Source organism: Triticum urartu, chromosome 2, assembly GCF_003073215.2.
Source record: "Triticum urartu cultivar G1812 chromosome 2, Tu2.1, whole genome shotgun sequence".
Lineage (NCBI taxonomy): Eukaryota > Viridiplantae > Streptophyta > Magnoliopsida > Poales > Poaceae > Triticum > Triticum urartu.
In genome coordinates, this window is record NC_053023.1 from 413,083,124 (window position 1) to 413,102,699 (window position 19,576).

Sequence of the window (19,576 nt, forward strand, 5' to 3'; positions counted from 1 at the left end):
TATGCCCTTGTGATTAGTGAATCTTGCGGCCACAAAGGGCCCATCATGACCTCCCACCACCAAGGGCGCTCCTGCATTCCTATTTATCACATCCAAAGCAGCATCTGTACTACTCCCTTCGTCCCATAATATAAGAACGTTTTCATTAGAGAACGTTCTTATATTATGAGACGGAGGGAGTAGTATTTATCTATACCTAACTCAGTATAGATGGTTTACAGAACACTTGTTGTTGGTGTGACACAGGTGTCTTCGCAGGCACATCTAGAGCTCTAATCAGCTCTCGTATGATTTTCATGGATTTAATGGGTTGGTATTGTAACTCACTATGTGTATATTTGTTCCTACTGCCCCAAACCGTCCATATGACTGAAAAATAATTACAGCCGCATCGTCCCTGTTTATAAACTCACCATCCAGCAGGTTACCAGTCCATGTTAGCGTATTCATCCGAGGGATTTTCACGCCAAAGAACGGCTGTAGACGCCTAAGAGCAACTTCAACCGAGCGATCTATTTCATGCGTCCACGTCAGTTTGAATCGTTGCGGAAAAAAACACCGACTCCATGCGCCGACCCAAATGCAAAATGTGTCCGCTTCATGTCCACACCGACGCATCTCAGGATTAAATTTCACCTGAAATGCGCCGGCGCGACAACGAAGCGAACGCGCCGCGTGTCCCTTCGGTGCTCGCTGTAGCCCTACATGTCCGCCGGCCAACCACCCCAAGCGGTCCTAATTAACGCGGCCACCTACTGAGGGCCCGCCTAGCTGTGTGTGGAACGGGCGTGTGCCCGTCCTTTTTAATGGACGCGTGCGGTGGGGCTGGCCTCATCCAATTTTCGTTCACATCTCGCCACCTTTGCTCCCTCGCCGGCGGCCATAAAATCCTAGCCAGCCAGCCCGCCCGAAACCTTAGCAAAGCGTGGGCTTCTTCAGCGGGAACGGGAGGGGAAGGAAAGGTTCAGCGCCGGGGCGAGCTCTTCCCGCGGGCTTCCTCCTCCACCGCCGCCGGCTAGACGCGACACGCCACCGCGGAAGCGAAAGCGGTTGTACATCCCAGTCCACCAGGCGCGGTGGCACTGGGAGTACCGCCAGCCCCTACAGTACCCGGATATGAACTTGTCACACGGCTGGCATTTGGACCCGTAGCCCATCCCCATCCCGGCGGCGCCGCGGTCCGCGCAGGCCGGAGCAACGCGCCATGCGTGCCTATGCGTCAGATCCCTCCACTGGGAGCGCTGGTTTGCGCGAGAGCATGAGGAGGAGCGTCGTCGTGGCATCCACATCGACCACGGCGTTCCACCGTCGCCCCCGCAGGTATTGACGAAAGATGAGGAGGCGGAGGCGGAGTACCAAGCCGCCCTCGAGGAGGCCCTGCAGCATGCGCTGGAGGCGAGCCGACTCGAGGAGGACGCTCTGCAGCACGCGCTGGAGGCGAGCCGACTCGAGGATGACGCCCGTTAGGATGGTCTGGAGCACGCCCTTGCCTTGTCCGCGAAGGGGGACTCCGTCTGCGCACCCATGTTCGTCTCGCCACCGACCCCAGTGCCGCCCATCGTCGAGCCCAAGACCAAGCCGAAGCTGGAGCGCGAGCCAACGCCCACGCAGAAGCGGTCACGACCGCCCCCCACTTGGCCCGAGGAGTCCTATTTGTGGACCGGCCAGCTTTGCGAGTGGATGAGCGCGCCTCCCTGCTACTACGCCTCCACGCCGGAAGAGGAGGCGATCCACCTTGAGCGCTGGAAGGCGCATTGCCTCGCGAGGAGGAGTCCGACGGCGAGCAGCAGATGCGCCGGTAGCAGTTGCTGCGCCACAACAAGGAGGCACTGTGGCTTGCGAGGAGGATGAGGAGGAGCGCGCCCGCCTTGCCGCTATGCCGCCGTCGCAGCAGACACCGGAGGAGGCTGTCCTGGCGGCCTATCAAGCCGCGTTCGGTTGGGTTGGGCCACCTCCCGTCTTCATTGATCTCACTAGTGATGACGACGGCAAGGGTAAGGGCAAGGCGGTCTACTAGGGCAGGGTGCGGGCGTTTAGAGTTTTTTAATGTTTAATTATGTTTCAGTGGACTTTGGCCGACGGTTGACCGGCCATTTATGTATAATTATCCTTCATTAACTTTGTTTCGGCTACGTGGGCGAAAACGGCTATGCCTCCCATTGGGTGCGCTTGTAAACCCAAATCAAAAAGCAGACGCGTATGTTTGCCTTTTCGGCTCAAACGGACGAAAAACGAACAAAGCGCACGTCCGTTTGGGTCGCGGCGCTGGAGTTGCTCTAAGGGCAACTCCAACGCACGACCTCAAGCGGACGTCTATTTTGTTTGGATTTTGTCCGTTTGGAGGTGACAATAAGGTCGTGTCCGTCCAAATTTGTGTTTGTGCTAGTCGGGCGCCCAACGCGCGACCGATCTTATGCCCTATCTTGTCCGCGGGAGGCCAAAGTACAATAGAATCAAGCATAAAAAAATTAGTTTAAATCAAACATAACAACATGTTCAAAATAGTCTTTTATTACAATCAAATTCATTTTAAAAAAATATTAAATAGTCTTACAAAACCACTCAAAGTTTGTGCACACGAAAATAAATTAAACTGATAGATCTACTGATTGCCAATGTGATCTCACATGTGCTCAACCAAGTCATTTTGAAGCTGCGTATGAGTGTTCCGATCACGCATCTCACGATGAAATTGGACAAACTGTTCAAAGGTTGCAGGAGGTGGGTGCTCAGGCTCAACATTCTCACCCTGGAAATGCAAACCCTTGGTCGTAGATGCTACCATCACGCTCATCATCCACGATCATGTTGTGCATGGTCACACAAGCAGTCATCACCTCCCAAAGCTTCTGAGTGCTCCATGCCAATGCAGGGTTTCGAACAATACTCCATCGAGACTGAAGCACACCAAATGCACGCTCCACATCTTTCCTAGCACTCTCCTGCATTTGGGCAAACCTCTGTCTCTTCTCTCCTTGCGGATTGGGTATGGTCTTCACAAAAATGAACCACTAGGGATAGATACCTTCAGCTAGGTAACATCCTGTGTTGTAATGGTGGTCATTGATCTCAAAGTTGATCTACGGGCAGTGGCCTTGTGTTACAGCCTATGCGAAGACACTAAGCAATGCTCACAGATCGCTAATATCTTGTGAAGCCAAAGCTTCAAGTATGACAATGGCACCTTTCACATGTCCCTTGTACTGCCCCTACCAAGCAGATGGACAGTTCTTCCACTTCTAATGCATACAGTCGATACTACCAAGCATGCCTGGAAAGCCCCTCTCGGCATTAATCGTCAACAACCTCTCTGTATCAGCGACATTTGGTTCTCTCAGGTATTCAGGACCGAACACTGCCACCATGGCCTGGCAGAAACTATACATTGAGAGGAGATATGTAGACTCACTCATACGCACATACTCATCCACAAGATCACTGGGAATTCCATATGCAAGCATACGAGCAGCTGCAGTGCATTTCTGGTAAGAAGAGAAGCCAAGCTTCCCAAGGGCATCCTCTTTGCATTCAAAGTATGGGTCATATGCAACCAATCCTTCCCGAATACGATTGAACACATGCCTCCTCATTCGGAAGTGGCGACGAAATTGATGTGGTTTGTAGAGTGCGGTTCAAGGACGGAGCATGGCCGGGGATTGATCCCCTAAACCGAGGCCGCATTCTACTGATGTGGTCATGGACGACCAATGCTGCCACCACTATGTGCTCATCGTTCGAGGACAAATCATCTGATGAACAAATGAAGTTGTGAAAGAAGTACTCATCTCCGTTATCCATGGTACCTTGCGGTCGTGGTGGAGACGCGGCCAGAAAGGGTCGAGCCCGTTGGTAGGCAGCAAGGTGGACGACCGCAGGCGGAGGGCGGAGCGACGATAGGGGAGGAAGAAAAGGGGTTGTTCCACCGATGAGCAAAGCAAGATGGACGACGGGCATGGCGGCAGTGATGGCGAGGGGCCAAGGGCGGAGCGAGGAAAGGGGAAGAAAAGGGGTTATGTCAACAACGGCGGGCCAGGGGCAGACAAGGGCATGCGTCGCGCCTGTCCACGCGTGTCCGTTCGGCCGCAAACGTGATCCAAACTTGGGCCGAAAATGGGTCAAAAATGAACATTTGTCTATTTGCTTCTGCGCGTTGGGCCATGGTTGGTGTTCGTTTACATTAAACGGACGCGAGCCGACGATTTGGGGTTGTGCTTTGGAATAAGATCGTGTAACCTATCGCTTTGGGGGTAGAGAGAGTGATGGTAGCAGGCCGGCAGGCTGGTGATGGCACGGCTTTTGGCTCCATGGTGCTGGGTGGTATGGCACACTTTTCTCTCTTTTGAGGAGCTAGAGGTGATTAAACGACGTGGTGACCACCGAAAAAAGAGTGCACGCACGCATGCGTACAGTATTTCTTTTCGGAGGAAGGCCGGATGCGTGTATTTTACTCCCGCTGGAGGTGGAGTCGTAACTAGCGCTGGAATTGCTGCCACTGACTGACTCTTGTTGTGTTTCTTGTGTTTGTGCTTTGCCCTCTCCTCTCCTGCAGCTTAATTAATGACACGCTGCTGCTTCTGCACTGCTAGTGGAACACGCGCCCCACACCCCTCCCCATTAATGAATGAATGAATGGGTGAGCCTCCCGAGTGAGTGACAAGTGATGAGAGAGAGAGAGAGAGAGCTGAGGGGAAAGCAACGGGACGACAGGGGAAAAGCTAGCGAGCGAGCGAACAAAAGCGACCAGCTAGCTCCGGCAGCACCCACTACGCCCCCTTTCGCCAATCTACTCCACTTCACTCCACTGTAAATCTATCTATCTGGGCCTGGGGAAGCAAGGAATTTGAAGTCGACATGAGCTAGGGTGAGAAGCCAAGCAAGCAGGCGACGCAAGATCGACGGCTCTCACCACTCTCCCCGTGCCAGGACTAGGAGGGACGATGCCGCTCCACCTGCTCCTCCTCCTCCTGCTCCTGCCGTCCGCCGCCGTGGCCGGCAAGGCCCGCCAGTCCTCCTCCTTCGCCCTCGATTTCTTCCCTGGCGACGGCGCCATCGCGCAGCTCGCTCTCACCGGCGCCAACGCCACCTCCGCCGGCGACATCTCCATGCGCTCCCCGCGCGCCCGGGTACAGTACCACAAACCCATCCACTTGGCCCCCGTCGCCACCGGCTTCTCAACCTACTTCTCCTTCTCTCTCCACCCTAGCCCCAAATCTCACGCCGCCTCCATCGCCTTCTTCCTAACGCCCGCCGCGCCCTCGCCCGCCGTTAACGCCCTCGCCGTCGTCTTCGCCGCCGCGGACTCCAGCCACATCCGAGTCCAAATCGACCTCGCCGGTGAAACGGCCGCCCAGACCGCCCCCCGCGGCATCCCCAAAAAGCTGCATTCATGGATAGACTACAACGCCACATCCGCCACGCTCCAGGTCCGTCTCTCTGCCTCGCGCCTCCCCAAGCCGCCGCGCGCGCTGCTCTCCCACCCGCTCCATCTCCACTCCGCCCTCCTCCTCCGCAGCACCAAGCCCATGCTCGCCGGATTCGCATCCTCCCACGCCAACTGCAGCCTCTTCAGCTGGGCCTTCAGGGCCAACCACGGGCCTCCCTACCTCATGCACTCCCAGCCACTCAATCCCACCGGCTTATCGCTCACCACGCCGCTGCCACACCGCCTCCCCCGCGCTCCCCCGGGCAACCGCTACCCCTGGGTTTCGCTGCTGTTGGCGGCCGCGTGCGGCGCCGTCTTCACATTCGTCGTGCTCTTCGTCTGGTACTCCATGTGGAAGCGCCGCCCGGTCGCGCCGGTGGAGTACCCCATGCACCCGTCCTCCTCCGACATCGTCTACGAGAAGATTGTGCTGGTCGGAGTCAAGGACCTCCCTGCCGATGTCACCGCAGCTGCTCACAAGTAGCCGCTATCCTCTCCTCTAGATTCTACTGCAAGTGTGCTCCTGTAACTGTAAGTAGGAAATTGTTGCTAGCAAGCGCGGTGGAAAATGCAGATTTTGCCGGCAAAGCGAACAACGCAAATTCTGCACTTCCCACCGGGATTAGGATTCGATTGCTCTTTCTAAATTGTAACTTGTCAATTGTCATGTTATCCACCACTGCTACCACTTCTTCTTTGTATGCTTATTAGTCCATGTCCTAGTACTATTCAAGAGCTCTCTTATCATCTCTAATGGACAGAGTAACATGATGTTTGTTTTTTCGGCGAATGCAAATAATATAGCTGATGACAAATTGAGGCATGATATATTAGTATCGCGGTTTGTTCCAAAATATAGGTAAAATTTCACAGCTCCACCCGATTTCTGCTCAATCCCCAGATACTGAATGCATCCACCGGGTTCTTTAGTGACTGCTCCTCCTCAATTTATGCGCTTGTGCTTTGCAGAGTTGCTTGCTTTGGTGATTGCTCCCCCTCAATAATGCACCTGTGCTTTTCAAACGCACTTCACCGCTGCTGTTTAATTTACTCCTGCATTAGTAGATTCGCAGTTTCTTCTTCGGCAGCTTCAACTTGCGGGAGACTCTTGTTGCAGTTTGGTGTCATGGGTCTGTGCCAAGTTGCTTAACAAGATGCTGCTAGGTGCAATTCAGTTAGCCAAAGCCACTTTGCATTAATATTGTAGATGTGCACGAGAGTGCTGAAATCATTATGGGAGATCTAGGAGCATGCTATATGCCCATTGCTACTTTCAGTTAGGAACCACTAGCTGTATTATGGCATCCAGGATTCCAGGGTTTGCTTTACTTTTAGGTTAGTTGTATCCTGGAACCTGATGCTATTTTTGGCTGACCAGTTGCATCTTGAAAAATGTAAAGACGGCAAGTTATTATAATATACGATCATTTTTAGTAATACGTTCATTAGTTTTTTTTTCCAGGGTACGCAAATTGCGTACCTTAGCTTTATAGAAGGAGAGAAATAAGACATACAACAACGTCTACCACTCGTTGCGAACAACGAAGGCGACCAACTCCACACCTGGTTAGTACAAGGACAACCAAACACAACAACACAACTACGACACAAAATGCCTACCCAACACCGAGCCCCTCGCCGCGTCTCAGCCAACACTGAAGACCTCCGAAGAACAGCAACTCCAGCTTTCTTGGAATAGCCAGCGACGACCGTACATGGCGCCGGAGAAGAAAGATCCAGGCAGCGGTGAACACCGGAGGAGCGCATCATGGGACCTCGAGTCTCCCAGCACAATGCTCCCAACAGAGTAACAGCCTCAAAGACGTTGCCATCATGCCGATCCTACGAATCAAGGCTTTCGCCCCGGAGACAGCTGCCGATACGAGGTCGCGAGGAAGATAGCGTTGCACTCGGCGAAGCCTTCAGGAAGGTGAATGACACCCACAGGTGCCATCAACGTTGGTCCGGCCACAACCGAACAAGATTTTCATCCGTAGCGTTGCACATCTCCACGTCTCCAAGATCCCGACCAGTCCCGATCGGATGTCTCGCACCGCCGCCACCGCAACAACTTGCCATCGAAGCCCCCCTCATTGCCGAGGGAGCACGCCTAAAGCCATCACCTTCAACATCGACTAGGAGCCGTAGCAACCACCGACCGACGCAAAGCCAGATCCGCCACGGTGGCCTTCACCCGCGCCAGGGGACTGCCACCAGACTGGATCTGACCCGCACCTCCGACCACACTCCGGCACCCACACCGCCGAGGCATCGCCGCCCACCTCACACGGCAGCAAACCGAATGCCCGCTGCCCGCCAAGACCCTTCCTGGCAAGGCCTCGCAGCGCCGCCGCCGCCATGGCTGCGCTCGCACCGCCGCCACCGCCAGTCGGTGCACCACCTACACCCTCCATCCTGCTACGCTTCACGCAAGGATCCGGAGACAACCGCCGCACCCCCTGCCGTGAGCACCCCAAGGACGCGGCCAATGCTGACGACGCACCAGATCCGGGACAAAATCCCCGGATCCGCGCTCCGGGCACTACCAGCCAGCACACCGACAACCGCCGCACCCCCAGCTCTGCCAGCTCCCGGAGGGTAGCGCCTCGCCGCCATCCAGCCAGCTGCCGCCGACCCCACCGCACAACCACCACCAGCGCGACCTGGGCAGAGAGATCCGGGCGCGGGCGCACCAGATCGGGCACAACCACGATGAGGTCCGCAAGACGCGCGAATGCGCCAGATCCGCACAGGGGCCGCCCCGGCCTCCCGTAGCGCGCCGACGCGTCCGCAGACGCCGCGCCGCTGTGCCCGCCATGCTCGCCGCCCGCCACGCCCGCCGTGCTCTGCGCCCGCCGCGCCTGCCGCGCCCCGCCGGTGCCTGCGCGTCGCGCCCACCGCGCCCGTCGGCGCCTGCTCGTTGCGCCACCCGCGCTCGCCGCGCCCCCGCTCCTCTCCTTGGCCGAGAGACCCCGCGCTACCCTGGCCTCGCGAGAGGGAAAAAGGGAGGCCCCGACGCCGTGCGGGCTTTGCCCGGCGGCGGCGAGGGGAGGGGAAGATCTGGGAGGGGGCTGGTGTGGCGGCTAGGGTTTTCGCCCGGGCCGCCCGCGGGGATATACGTTCATTAGTTAGCTCAAGCTTTTCAAACGCACTTCACCACGGATGAATTAATTATTCTCTCTATCATTTTAATATACTTTATTAGTAGTACTATGGTAAATATCATTGGTACATCCTATATACTACTCTCTCCATTCCAAATTACTCGTCATATAAATGGATATATCTAGAATTAAAATACATCTAGATACATCCATACCTGCGACAAGTAATTCGGAAAGGAGGGAGTAGTACCTAAATAGTTATCCCACTATCTCTAATTCTCGCAAAATGCACACATGCCACCTCATTATCCCACCTAAATAGTTTATCCCACTATCTCTTATCGAAATATATCACAACTAATTCCTATAGCAACGCAGGGTGTATCATCTAGTTTTTAGATAATTTTCATATATACTCCCACCGTCCCATATATAATCTAGTTTCTATATACTCCTCCTAAGAGCACGTGCATCCACTGTTCATCTTGGTAATTTTCATATATAAGCAGGTTTGTTTAAGAGGTGTAGTACTGAACAAGTGGAAGCACATACTCTTAGGAGGAGTATATAAAAGATGTCCTACTTTGGAAAATGACTATAATATAGGCTTTTCTTTGTGAGTGACTAATATGGTTAACACGCTGTGATGCTATGAGTCTTCTGTAGTACTATAATTCAGATATCAGATGTGCTCCACTAAAAAAAGGCTATCACATGTGCTATTAATCAGTTTAGGGTGCCCATGATGGACGAAACCTGCAAGAAGTAAGAATTCATTGGCATCTGATTAGTGATTTTGTATTGTAAACATCTGGACTGCCTTAGTAATTGGTAGTACTACGGTAGTTTTTTTTCTAGAGGAAAATAGCTGTGACTGATGATTTGTTGCAGGAAGTAAGTTAAAAGTGTTGTGGGTTTTGATATGTCCCTCCGTAGAATGATATAGAAGCTGTAACCTGCTTTGTCCTCATAAAACTTACTGGGTTTGTCATTCATTTGATAGCATATATACTCCTTACTCACTGCTGTATATGAGCGCCAAGTTTTTATGACCAGACAAAAGATGCCGGCATTGTTATTTATTTGTGATGGGTGCGTTTTAGAGTTTGGTCAACATTGCATTTTTGATATACATATTCACTGCTGTATATGCATGTCTTGATTTCCTTTTTTTGACGACACAAAACATGTCGTCGTGGGGCTTTGTTTTTCTTTTGAGCCGCAAACCGTAAAACAATTGCTCTACGGTATTTTTATAGACATAACTAAAATAATATGTACATGCAAAAGAAACAAAAATAAAAGAAAGCAACATAAACTTATCCAATTCCAGCTTTGGGGATCATCAATTGATATAAAAAAAAGTTGATCGTCTGGTGTCATGACCCTAGGTGAGACCAAATCTAGTCCTTTAAAGCTGTCAAAATTTTCTGCTTGATCGTGTATTCACGAAGTGCAAGATCTTGCTTGAGCATGAATTTCCAAGTGCTTTTATTTTGAACTTCTCTTCTGATTTTTTTCCCGTTTCTTTGAGCCCATATATGCCAACAACCTACTGAATATGATTATGTCCCAGGCAATGGGTTTGGGCAGATTCTGGGATTTGTTCTCTGTGACGGGTGCCTTTTAGAGTTTGGTTTCAGCAATGGGGCCTTTTAAGATTGCATTTTAGAGTTGGCATGAACAAATTCTTGTCGTTTTAGAGCGGAAGAGATATCTGAAATAATCCCGTGGAGTACTGATGGCAGTGCTTCCGCTGGTTCTCTCTCCAGCCCGTTCGTTGGCTGCGGACAGCAGACAGGGCATATGATGCCGCTTGCTGCACTAACAAAGAGTCAGAGGATGTTTGGATCACTAGAGACTAGTAGTAGTCACCTTTAGTCAGTAAATCTCCAAACATCCCTGACTAGTGGGTGACTAAAACTAATTTAGTCCCTAGTCACCCCATCCTCAATTTTTACTGACTAGAGACTAGTAGTAGTCATCTTTAGTCAGTAAACCTCCAAACACCCCTGACTTTTACTGACTAAAGTCCCCCTCTCTCTCCTCTAATTGATGTTGCACAAGGGACATTTAATGCTGACTAGTAGTAGTCACCTTCCAAACAGAGCCTGATTAGAAACTTCTAGTCTGACTACTACTAGTCACATGACTAGAAAGTATCCAAACACCCTTTCAATCATTTCATGAGGAGATTTGTACATGGGTGATTGGTTGTGAGTGTCAAGTGGACAGACTGTGCTTAGCTACGTAGGTGATTAGGGGCAGAATCGAACAAGAGAGATATTTGCATTGCGGTGCTCGTGTCGCTGATTGGAACGAGAGACACGAGAAAAGGATGTTGCTGATGCTTTCAGGAGTCGTCGGCTGAATCTTGCATAGTTAAAGCTTTTTTCGTTTGATTGGTCAGCAAAAAGGCAACACTACTATGTTGCCGTGCACGCCATTATGATTATGGCCACAGGAAAATAATAAGAAAACTGTTGATCAATCAATGGGATTTTAGCGCATCCGGAAGAAAGACGATTTTAAATACTACAAGGGCATCTCCAAGACCAACCCGCAAACCGTCCACATCCGTGCAGACCGCGGAAGCCATCCAACGCGGTCATGTATCGGTTTACGGGACGGTGCAGATGCGTTTTCTCCCGCAAATTGGAAACAAAGCAGGGGAGGTTTGCAGGAGTCCAGATAGCAGACACGTAGGACTCCTACACCCCTGGCCCACCTAATCTCCCCTTTGGTCTCATTTTCTTCCGCTCCATCCCTTCTTCCCTTTACTTTGTATCTGTATCCTCCATCTCCGCCGCCGGTGTTGTGCGTCTCCGGCCGCCACAGAGGCATTGCCGAACGTCCGCAACCAACACCGACGTGCCCGCTCGCCTTTACGACAGAGCTCTCCACCCTGGAGCCGTTTGTACCCAGGTACACTCCGTCCCCCTGTTGACAACCTCCATGGCGGACACCACGCCCGACAGGTGTTCGGTCAAATGTCATTGAGCTTATTTTCAAATGTTGTGTCGTTTTTTAGAATACGAAGGATGGTCAGCTACTCGACCATGGGGGATGAGTTGTTATGCGATGCGTGGTTGGTCGTATCCGCAGATTTCGTAGGCAGGAGCAGAGGGGGGGGGGGCTTCTGGCAGCAAGTGCATGAAACGTTTCATGCACGAAAGCACATTGCGTCCTACGACAAGTACATCATTCAACAACACGACGTGAGGTCGTTGTCGTATCGCTGGCACTCTGTCGACGTGGTTCGTCGGCTCGAGGCAGGGTAGCAATTGCACGCGGCAAATGATGAGATCATAAGTTTTGCTTCCTCTTGCTCAAGTTGTTGATTGATTCATTCACTCAATGTTGATCTACAAATTATATGTAGCACGCACGCGCTGCCGTGGTCTGCCACGGGACAGAGGGACAACCATTTACGCGCATACACTGTTGGATGAAGCTGAAGGGTTGAGTATGTGTGGAACGACATGATCCGTTGATGAAGAACTTGTTAGACATCCGGAATATATTTGAATTTGAGACATTCTTGTACTAGACTTAATTTGCATGCTATGTATGGATGATCTGTGTTATTTTCTATCCAAACTTTGATGAATATCAGGCGGTTTGCATGAATATGTCCAGTTTGTTTAAATGCGGGTTGAAATGTATATGGCTATGGTTCGATGGCAGCCTCCCGCATCCGTGTGCGCGACTCCCCCCCCCCCCCCCCCCCCCCCGCGTTCGCATACGGGTCCGGGAGGAAATTTGCGAGTTGTTGTCATCTCTAAAGCAGATCTCGGAACCGCCCACAACTGTTTAGACTGCATGGTCTGAACATGTTTTGACATCCAAGGCGGGTGTGTATCCATCTACAGGCCGGTTCAGATGTCCTTTTACCCGCAAACTAGAAGCGAGGGGGGGCTTTGTGGGAGTCCGGACAGTAGCCACATCGGACTCCGACACCCCTGCCCCACCGATAACCCCTCTCGGACCCCATGCCTCTATCCTTCCATCTTCCTTTGCATCTGTTTACTCTGTTACTGACGTCATCACTCCACCACCTCGGCCGCCCCTCATCCCACCCTTCCCGGAACTTCGCGACTTCGTCACCTCCACCGCTACACTAGGGCTCCACTCCGCTTGTCCTCCACCATAGGTTCACACCTCTCCTCCATCCGTCGCGCAAGTAACATTCGCCCCTACGGTAGTCACCATGCCCGACAAGTCTTCCATTAAATGCCCCTCCTAATTTTTTGTCCCTTCTTCTTTGAAGCAATGGATTCGGATACGGAGTACATATACTAGTACTATGTTAAGTCATCTGATGACTCATCCGACGAGGACAACACGGATAAGACGGCGATTGTGTAGGAGGTCCTGGCAGACGTAGAGCATGCGTAAGAGAAAGTTCTCAATTTCAAGGGATCGATCAAGGGTCATCGGGTGGTCAATCGCAACATGGCACACTACCATTTGATGTTGATGGATGACTACTTTTCCCCCGATGCCCTATTCACTGACAATTTTCGCCGACGCTTTCGGATGTGAAAAATGTCTTTAATATTCTCTACCATGGCGTCGGTCCTTTGATGACTACTCCATCTTGAAGAAGGATGCCATAGGAAGGATCGAGTTCTCTAGTTACAAGAGCATTGCCGCATTGAGGGTGCTTGCATATGGCATGGTCGCTAATTTGTGGGACGAATACCTATGGATGTCTTAGAGCACATGAGGAGACGTCATGGTCAGATTTGCTACAGTCGGGATCTCGGTGTTTGGAGCTCAGTACATGAGAAAACTAACTGCCGTAGACACCGAGAAGATTTTGGCAATGTCTGAAGCAAGAGGGTAGCCAAGTTTGCTTGGATCTCTTGACAATTGGAGATGGAAGAACTGCCAAAAGCTCTACAAGGGCAACATCAGTGTCATGTTAAGAAGCCCACATCATTCTTCAAGCAGTTGCATCACATGATCTTTGGATTTGGCACACTTTTGTTTGGCATGCCCGGGTCCCATAGTGACATCAATGTGCTGCAGCGAGCACCATTGTTTGCTAGGATGACTGAAGGAAAAGCTCCTCCTTGCCACTATGCTAATAGTCATGAATACAACATGGGCTACTATCTGGTCGATGATATCTATCCTCCGTGTGCTACCTTTGTAAAGACCATCTTGTATCCAGTTGATCAGAAAAAGTCCCACTTTGTCCCAAAACAAGAAGCGGCTAGAAAGGATGTTGAGAGGGCATTTATAGTTCTGCAGACCCATTTTGTAGTTGTTTGTGAACCTGCTAAAGAATGGGATCCAGAGACCTTGCCGGAGGTGATGACATGTTGTGTGATCATGCACAACATGATCATGGAAGATGAGGTTGAGGATGCTGCCGCAGCTCTTGAATTTGAGAACATGGGTGAGCCTATCAAATTTCCAAAGCAGAACTGGCCACATTTGATGAGTTTGTTCAAATACATCAACAAACTCGGCATCGAGCAACTCATGAGAAAACTAACTATTGTAGACACCGAGAAGATCTTGGCAATGTCTGAAGCAAGAGGGTAGCCAAGTTTGCTCGGATCTCTTGACTACATGCATTGGAGATGGAAGAACGGCCAAAAGCTCTACAAGGGCAATATCAGTGTCATGTTAAGAAGCCCGCCATCATTATTGAAGCAGTTGCATCACATGATCTTCGGATTTGGCACACTTCTATTTGGTATGTGCGGGTCTCACAATGACATCAATGTGCTGAAGCGATCACCATTGTTTGCTAGGATGGCTGAAGGGAAAGCTCCTCCTTGCCAGTATGCTAATGGTCATGAATACAACATGGGCTACTATCTGGTCGATGATATCTATCCTCCGTGTGCTACCTTTGTCAAGACCATCTCAGAGCCAGTTGATCAGAAAAAGTATCACTTTGTCCCAAAACAAGAAGTAGCTAGAAAGGATGTTGAGAGGGCATTTGGAGGTCTGTAGGCCCATTTTGTAGTTGTTTGTGAACCTGCTAAAGAATGGGATCCAGAGACCTTGTTGTAGGTGATGACATGCTGTGTGATCATGCACAACATGATCGTGGAGGATGAGGTTGAGGATGCTGCCGCAACTCTTGAATTTGAGAACATGGGTGAGCCTATCAGATTTCCAGAGTAGAACTAGCCACATTTGATGAGTTTGTTCAAATACATCAACAAACTCAGCATCGAGCAACTCATGATAAAACTAACTGCCGTAGACACCAAGAAGATCTTGGCAATGTCTGAAGCAAGAGGGTAGCCAAGTTTGCTCGAATCTCTTGACTACATGCATTGGAGATGGAAGAACTGCCAAAAGCTATACAAGGGCAATATCAGTGTCATGTTAAGAAGCCCGCCATCATTCTTGATGCAGTTGCATCACATGATCTTGATTTGGCACACTTTTGTTTGGCATGCCTGGGTCTCACAATGACATCAATGTGCTGAAGAGATCACCATTGTTTGCTAGGATGGTTGAAGGGAAAGCTCCTCCTTGCCACTATGCTAATGGTCATGAATACAACATGGGCTTCTATCTGGTCGATGATATCTATCCTCCGTGTGCTACCTTTGTCAAGACCATCTCAGAGCCAGTTGATCAAAAAAAGTCTCACTTTGTCCCCAAACAAGAAGCAGCTAGAAAGGATGTTGAGAGGGAATTTGGAGTTCTGTAGGCCCATTTTGTAGTTGTTTGTGGACCTGCTAAAGAATGGGATCCAGAGACCTTGTTGGAGGTGATGACATGTTGTGTGATCATGCACACCATGACCGTGAAGGATGAGATTGGGGATGCTGTCACAACTCTTGAATTTGAGAACATGGGTGAGCCTATCAAATTTTCAGAGAAGAAATGGCCACATTTGATGAGTTTGTTCAAATACATCAACAAACTTGGCATCGAGCAACTCATGTCAGTCACGTGCTTGGAGCCACACGCACCAGCGAACCCAAGCACCATTTGAGCAGACACAATGAATTCCTGCCAGATTGACTCCGACCACAGTCGGGCACACTCCTCCCTGGAGTAGTGGACGGCCATCTCCTCATCGTCCTTGCACGGGACGAGGTCCCAGTTGGTGGATCTGGACATCTCGGAGTCGGGTTTACTATCCGTCATGGCGGAGAAGATCGAAGTTCGACGGACAAGAGCTTGGGGAGGGAGTAGAGTGTAGTGTCTAGGGTTTGGTCCAGAGTGCGGATATGGATGAATATATGTGGGATTTGGATGGGCCATGGTGGCCCTAGCGTCCCCTTTTCCATCCCACAGATGGGCTGGATATGGGGGTTGCTCATCAGCCAGAACGTTTAGGTTGCATTTGTGGCGGCCGGTTGGGTGGCTTTCTTCTATCCGGGCAGGCCGCCCGGGCGTTTAGGGAGGATATGGGGCATCTACTTTAGGGCACCAAAGCTGGCTTGGAGTAAAAATTTAATACCAAAAAGTGCTTTTTAGGTCACCAAAAATCGTCCATCTCCAACAGCTACCCTAAAATAGAGCACTTCCAAACATGCAAACAATTTTTTGAAAGCATATTGCATACTTGGTTCTAAACATTTTAAAATATCCAAACATTGCACTAAACATAAAGTTCATCCTTATACCAAAAAAGAGAGAGATACATAAAAGATCACTACTACTTGATCACCTAAACATAAAGATCCTACTCGTCCGACACGTAGTCGGTGGCAATGGAGTTCCAAAGCGCTATGGTCTCCTCCTTAGAGGAGTTCAACTCCTCCTCCGACTCGAGTTTCATCATCGTCAAGGGCCTAGCTCGTCCTCCTCCTTCATATAATCTCGCTTCCACAAGAATTATGCCTCGTACTGTATGTATTGCAGATTCTCCGTTGCCTCCGCATCACTCTCATCGGAACAATGAGTATGTCCCTCTTCTTCTCCTCCTCACAGGGCACAATGGTCTGTGAACTAGATTACTGACTCTAGTAAACTCTTAGGTGTTAGTCACATGAAGATGTGAACTAATCACATAAACATGTGAACTATTGATGTTAAATCACATGACGATGTGAACTAGATTATTGACTCTAGTGCAAGTGGGAGACTGAAGGAAATATGCCTAGAGGCAATAATAAAGTTGTTATTTATATTTCCTTATATCATGATAAATGTTTATTATTCATGCTAGAATTATATTAACCGGAAACTTAGTACATGTGTGAATACATAGACAAACAGAGTGTCACTAGTATGCCTCTACTTGACTAGCTCGTTGATCAAAGATGGTTATGTTCCTAGCCATAGACATGAGTTGTCATTTGATTAACGGGATCACATCATTAGGAGAATGATGTGATTGACTTGACCCATTCCGTTAGCTTAGCACTTGATCGTTTAGTTATGTTGCTATTGCTTTCTTCATGACTTATACATGTTCCTATGACTATGAGATTATGCAACTCCCGTTTACCGAGGAACACTTTGTGTGCTACCAAACGTCACAACGTAACTGGGTGATTATAAAGGTGCTCTACAGGTGTCTCCAAAGGTACTTGTTGGGTTGGCGTATTTCGAGATTAGGATTTGTCACTCCGATTGTCGGAGAGGTATCTCTGGGCCCACTCGGTAATGCACATCACTATAAGCCTTGCAAGCATTATAACTAATGAGTTAGTTGCGGGATGATGTATTACGGAACGAGTAAAGAGACTTGCCGGTAACGAGATTGAACTAGGTATTGAGATACCGACGATCGAATCTCGGGCAAGTAACATACCGATGACAAAGGGAACAACGTATGTTGTTATGCGGTTTGACCGATAAAGATCTTCGTAGAATATGTGGGAGCCAATATGAGCATCCAGGTTCCGCTATTGGTTATTGACCGGAGACGTGTCTCGGTCATGTCTGCATAGTTCTCGAACCCGTAGGGTCCGCACGCTTAAAGTGGTGATGAATCGGTATTATGAGTTTTTGTGTTTTGATGTACCGAAGGTAGTTCGGAGTCCCGGATGAGATCGGGGACATGACGAGGAGTCTCGAAATGGTCGAGACGTAAAGATCGATATATTGGACGACTATATTCGGACATCGGAAAGGTTCCGAGTGATTCGGGTATTTTTCGGAGTACCGGAGAGTTATGGGAATTCGCCGGGGAGTAGATGGGCCTTATTGGGCTTTAGGGGAAAGAGAGAGGAGAGTGCGCGCCCCCCCAAGGCCTAGTCCGAATTGGACTAGGGGGAGGGGCGGCGCCCTCCTTCCTTCTCTTCTCTTTTCCCTTTCCTTCTCTCCTACTCCTACTACTTGGAAGGGCTCCTAGTTCTACTAGGAAAGGGGGAATCCTACTCCCGGTGGGAGTAGGACTCCCCTAGGGCGCGCCATAGAGAGGGCCGGCCCTCTCCCTCCTCCACTCCTTTATATACGGGGAGAGGGGCACCCCTTGGAGACACAACAATTGATCATTGATCTCTTAGCCGTGTGCGGTGCCCCCCTCCACCATAATCCACCTCGATCATATCGTAGCGGTGCTTAGGCGAAGCCCTGCGTCGGTAGCATCATCATCACCGTCACCACCGTCGTGCTGACGAAACTCTCCTGTGAAGCTTTGCTGGATCGGAGCTCGCGGGACGTCATCGAGTTGAACGTGTGCAGAACTCGGAGGTGCCGTGCGTTCGGTACTTGGATCGGTCGGATCATGAAGACGTACGACTACATCAACCGCGTTGTGCTAACGCTTCCGCATTCGGTCTATGAGGGTACGTGGACACACTCTCCCCTCTCGTTGCTATGCATCACCATGATCGTGTGTGCGTAGGAAATTTTGAAATTACTACGTTCCCCAACAGTGGCATCCGAGCCAGTTATGCGTAGATGTTATATGCACGAGTAGAACACAAGTGAGTTGTGGGCGATACAAGTCATACTGCTTACCAACATGTCATACTTTGGTTCGGCGTATTGTTGGATGAAGCGGCTCCCGGACCACATACGCGTACGCTTACGCGAGACTGTTCTATCCGACGTGCTTTGCACACAGTGGCGGTGGGTGTCAGTTTCCTCCAACTTTAGTTGAACGAAGTGTGGCTAGCCCGGTCCTTGACGAAGGTGGTTAAAACACTAACTTGATGGAAACTATCATTGTGGTTTTTGATGCGTAGGGTAAGACGGTTCTTGCTCAGCCCGTAGCAGCCACGTGAAAACTGGCAACAACAAGTAGAGGACGTCTACTTTTTGCAAGGCATGTTGTGATGTGATATGGTCAAGATGTGATGAGATATAAGTGTTATGAGATGATCATGTTTTGTTGAAGTTATCGGCAACTGGCAGAAGCCTTATGGTTGTCTCTTTATTGCATAAGATGCAAGCGCCAAATAATTGCTTTACTTTATTGCTATGCGATAGCAATAGTTGCAAGAGAAATAGTTGGCGAGACGACCATGTGATGACACGTTGATAGAGATCAAGAGGATGGAGATCATGGTGTCATGCCGGTAACGATAGAGATCATGATGGACTTTGGAGATGGAGATCAAAGGCACAAAATGAATGATGGCCATAATCATGTCACATATTTTTGATTGCTGTGGATGTTTATCTTTATGCATCTTATTTTTGCTTAGTTCACGGTAGCATTATAAGATGATATGTCACTAAATTTCAAGGTACAAGTGTTCTCCCTGATATGCACCGTTGCCAAAGTTCATCGTGCCGAGACACCACATGATGATCGGGTGGATAAGCTCAACGTTCATCTACAACGGGTGTAAGACAGTTTTTCGCACGCAGAATACTCGGGTTAAACTTGATGAGCCTAGCATATGCAGATATGGCCTCGGAACACTGAGACCGAAAGGTCGAGCATGAATCATATAGTAGATATGATCAACATAGTGATGTTCACCATTGAAAACTACTCCATCTCACGTGATGATCGGACATGGTTTAGTTGATATGGATCACGTGATCACTTAGATGATTAGAGGGATGTCTATCTAAGTGGGAGTTCTTAAGTAATATGATTAATTGAACTTAAATTTATCATGAACTTAGTCCTGATAGTATTTGCATATCTATGTTGTAGATC

At 49.8% G+C, this 19,576-nt stretch overlaps 1 protein-coding gene across 1 annotated transcript; it reads left to right on the forward strand.

The window, feature by feature from the left end:
- Positions 1-4,646: 4,646 nt before the first annotated feature.
- Positions 4,647-6,206, forward strand: LOC125537597. Its single transcript, XM_048700917.1, has one exon. The coding sequence runs from the start codon at positions 4,938-4,940 to the stop codon at positions 5,904-5,906; it is 969 nt and encodes a 322-aa protein (XP_048556874.1). The 5' UTR covers positions 4,647-4,937; the 3' UTR covers positions 5,907-6,206.
- Positions 6,207-19,576: the final 13,370 nt, after the last annotated feature.

Excerpts from the sequence above, each read along its gene's own strand:
- LOC125537597 (XM_048700917.1), top strand. The coding sequence starts at position 4,938 with ATGCCGCTCCACCTGCTCCTCCTCCTCCTGCTCCTGCCGTCCGCCGCC.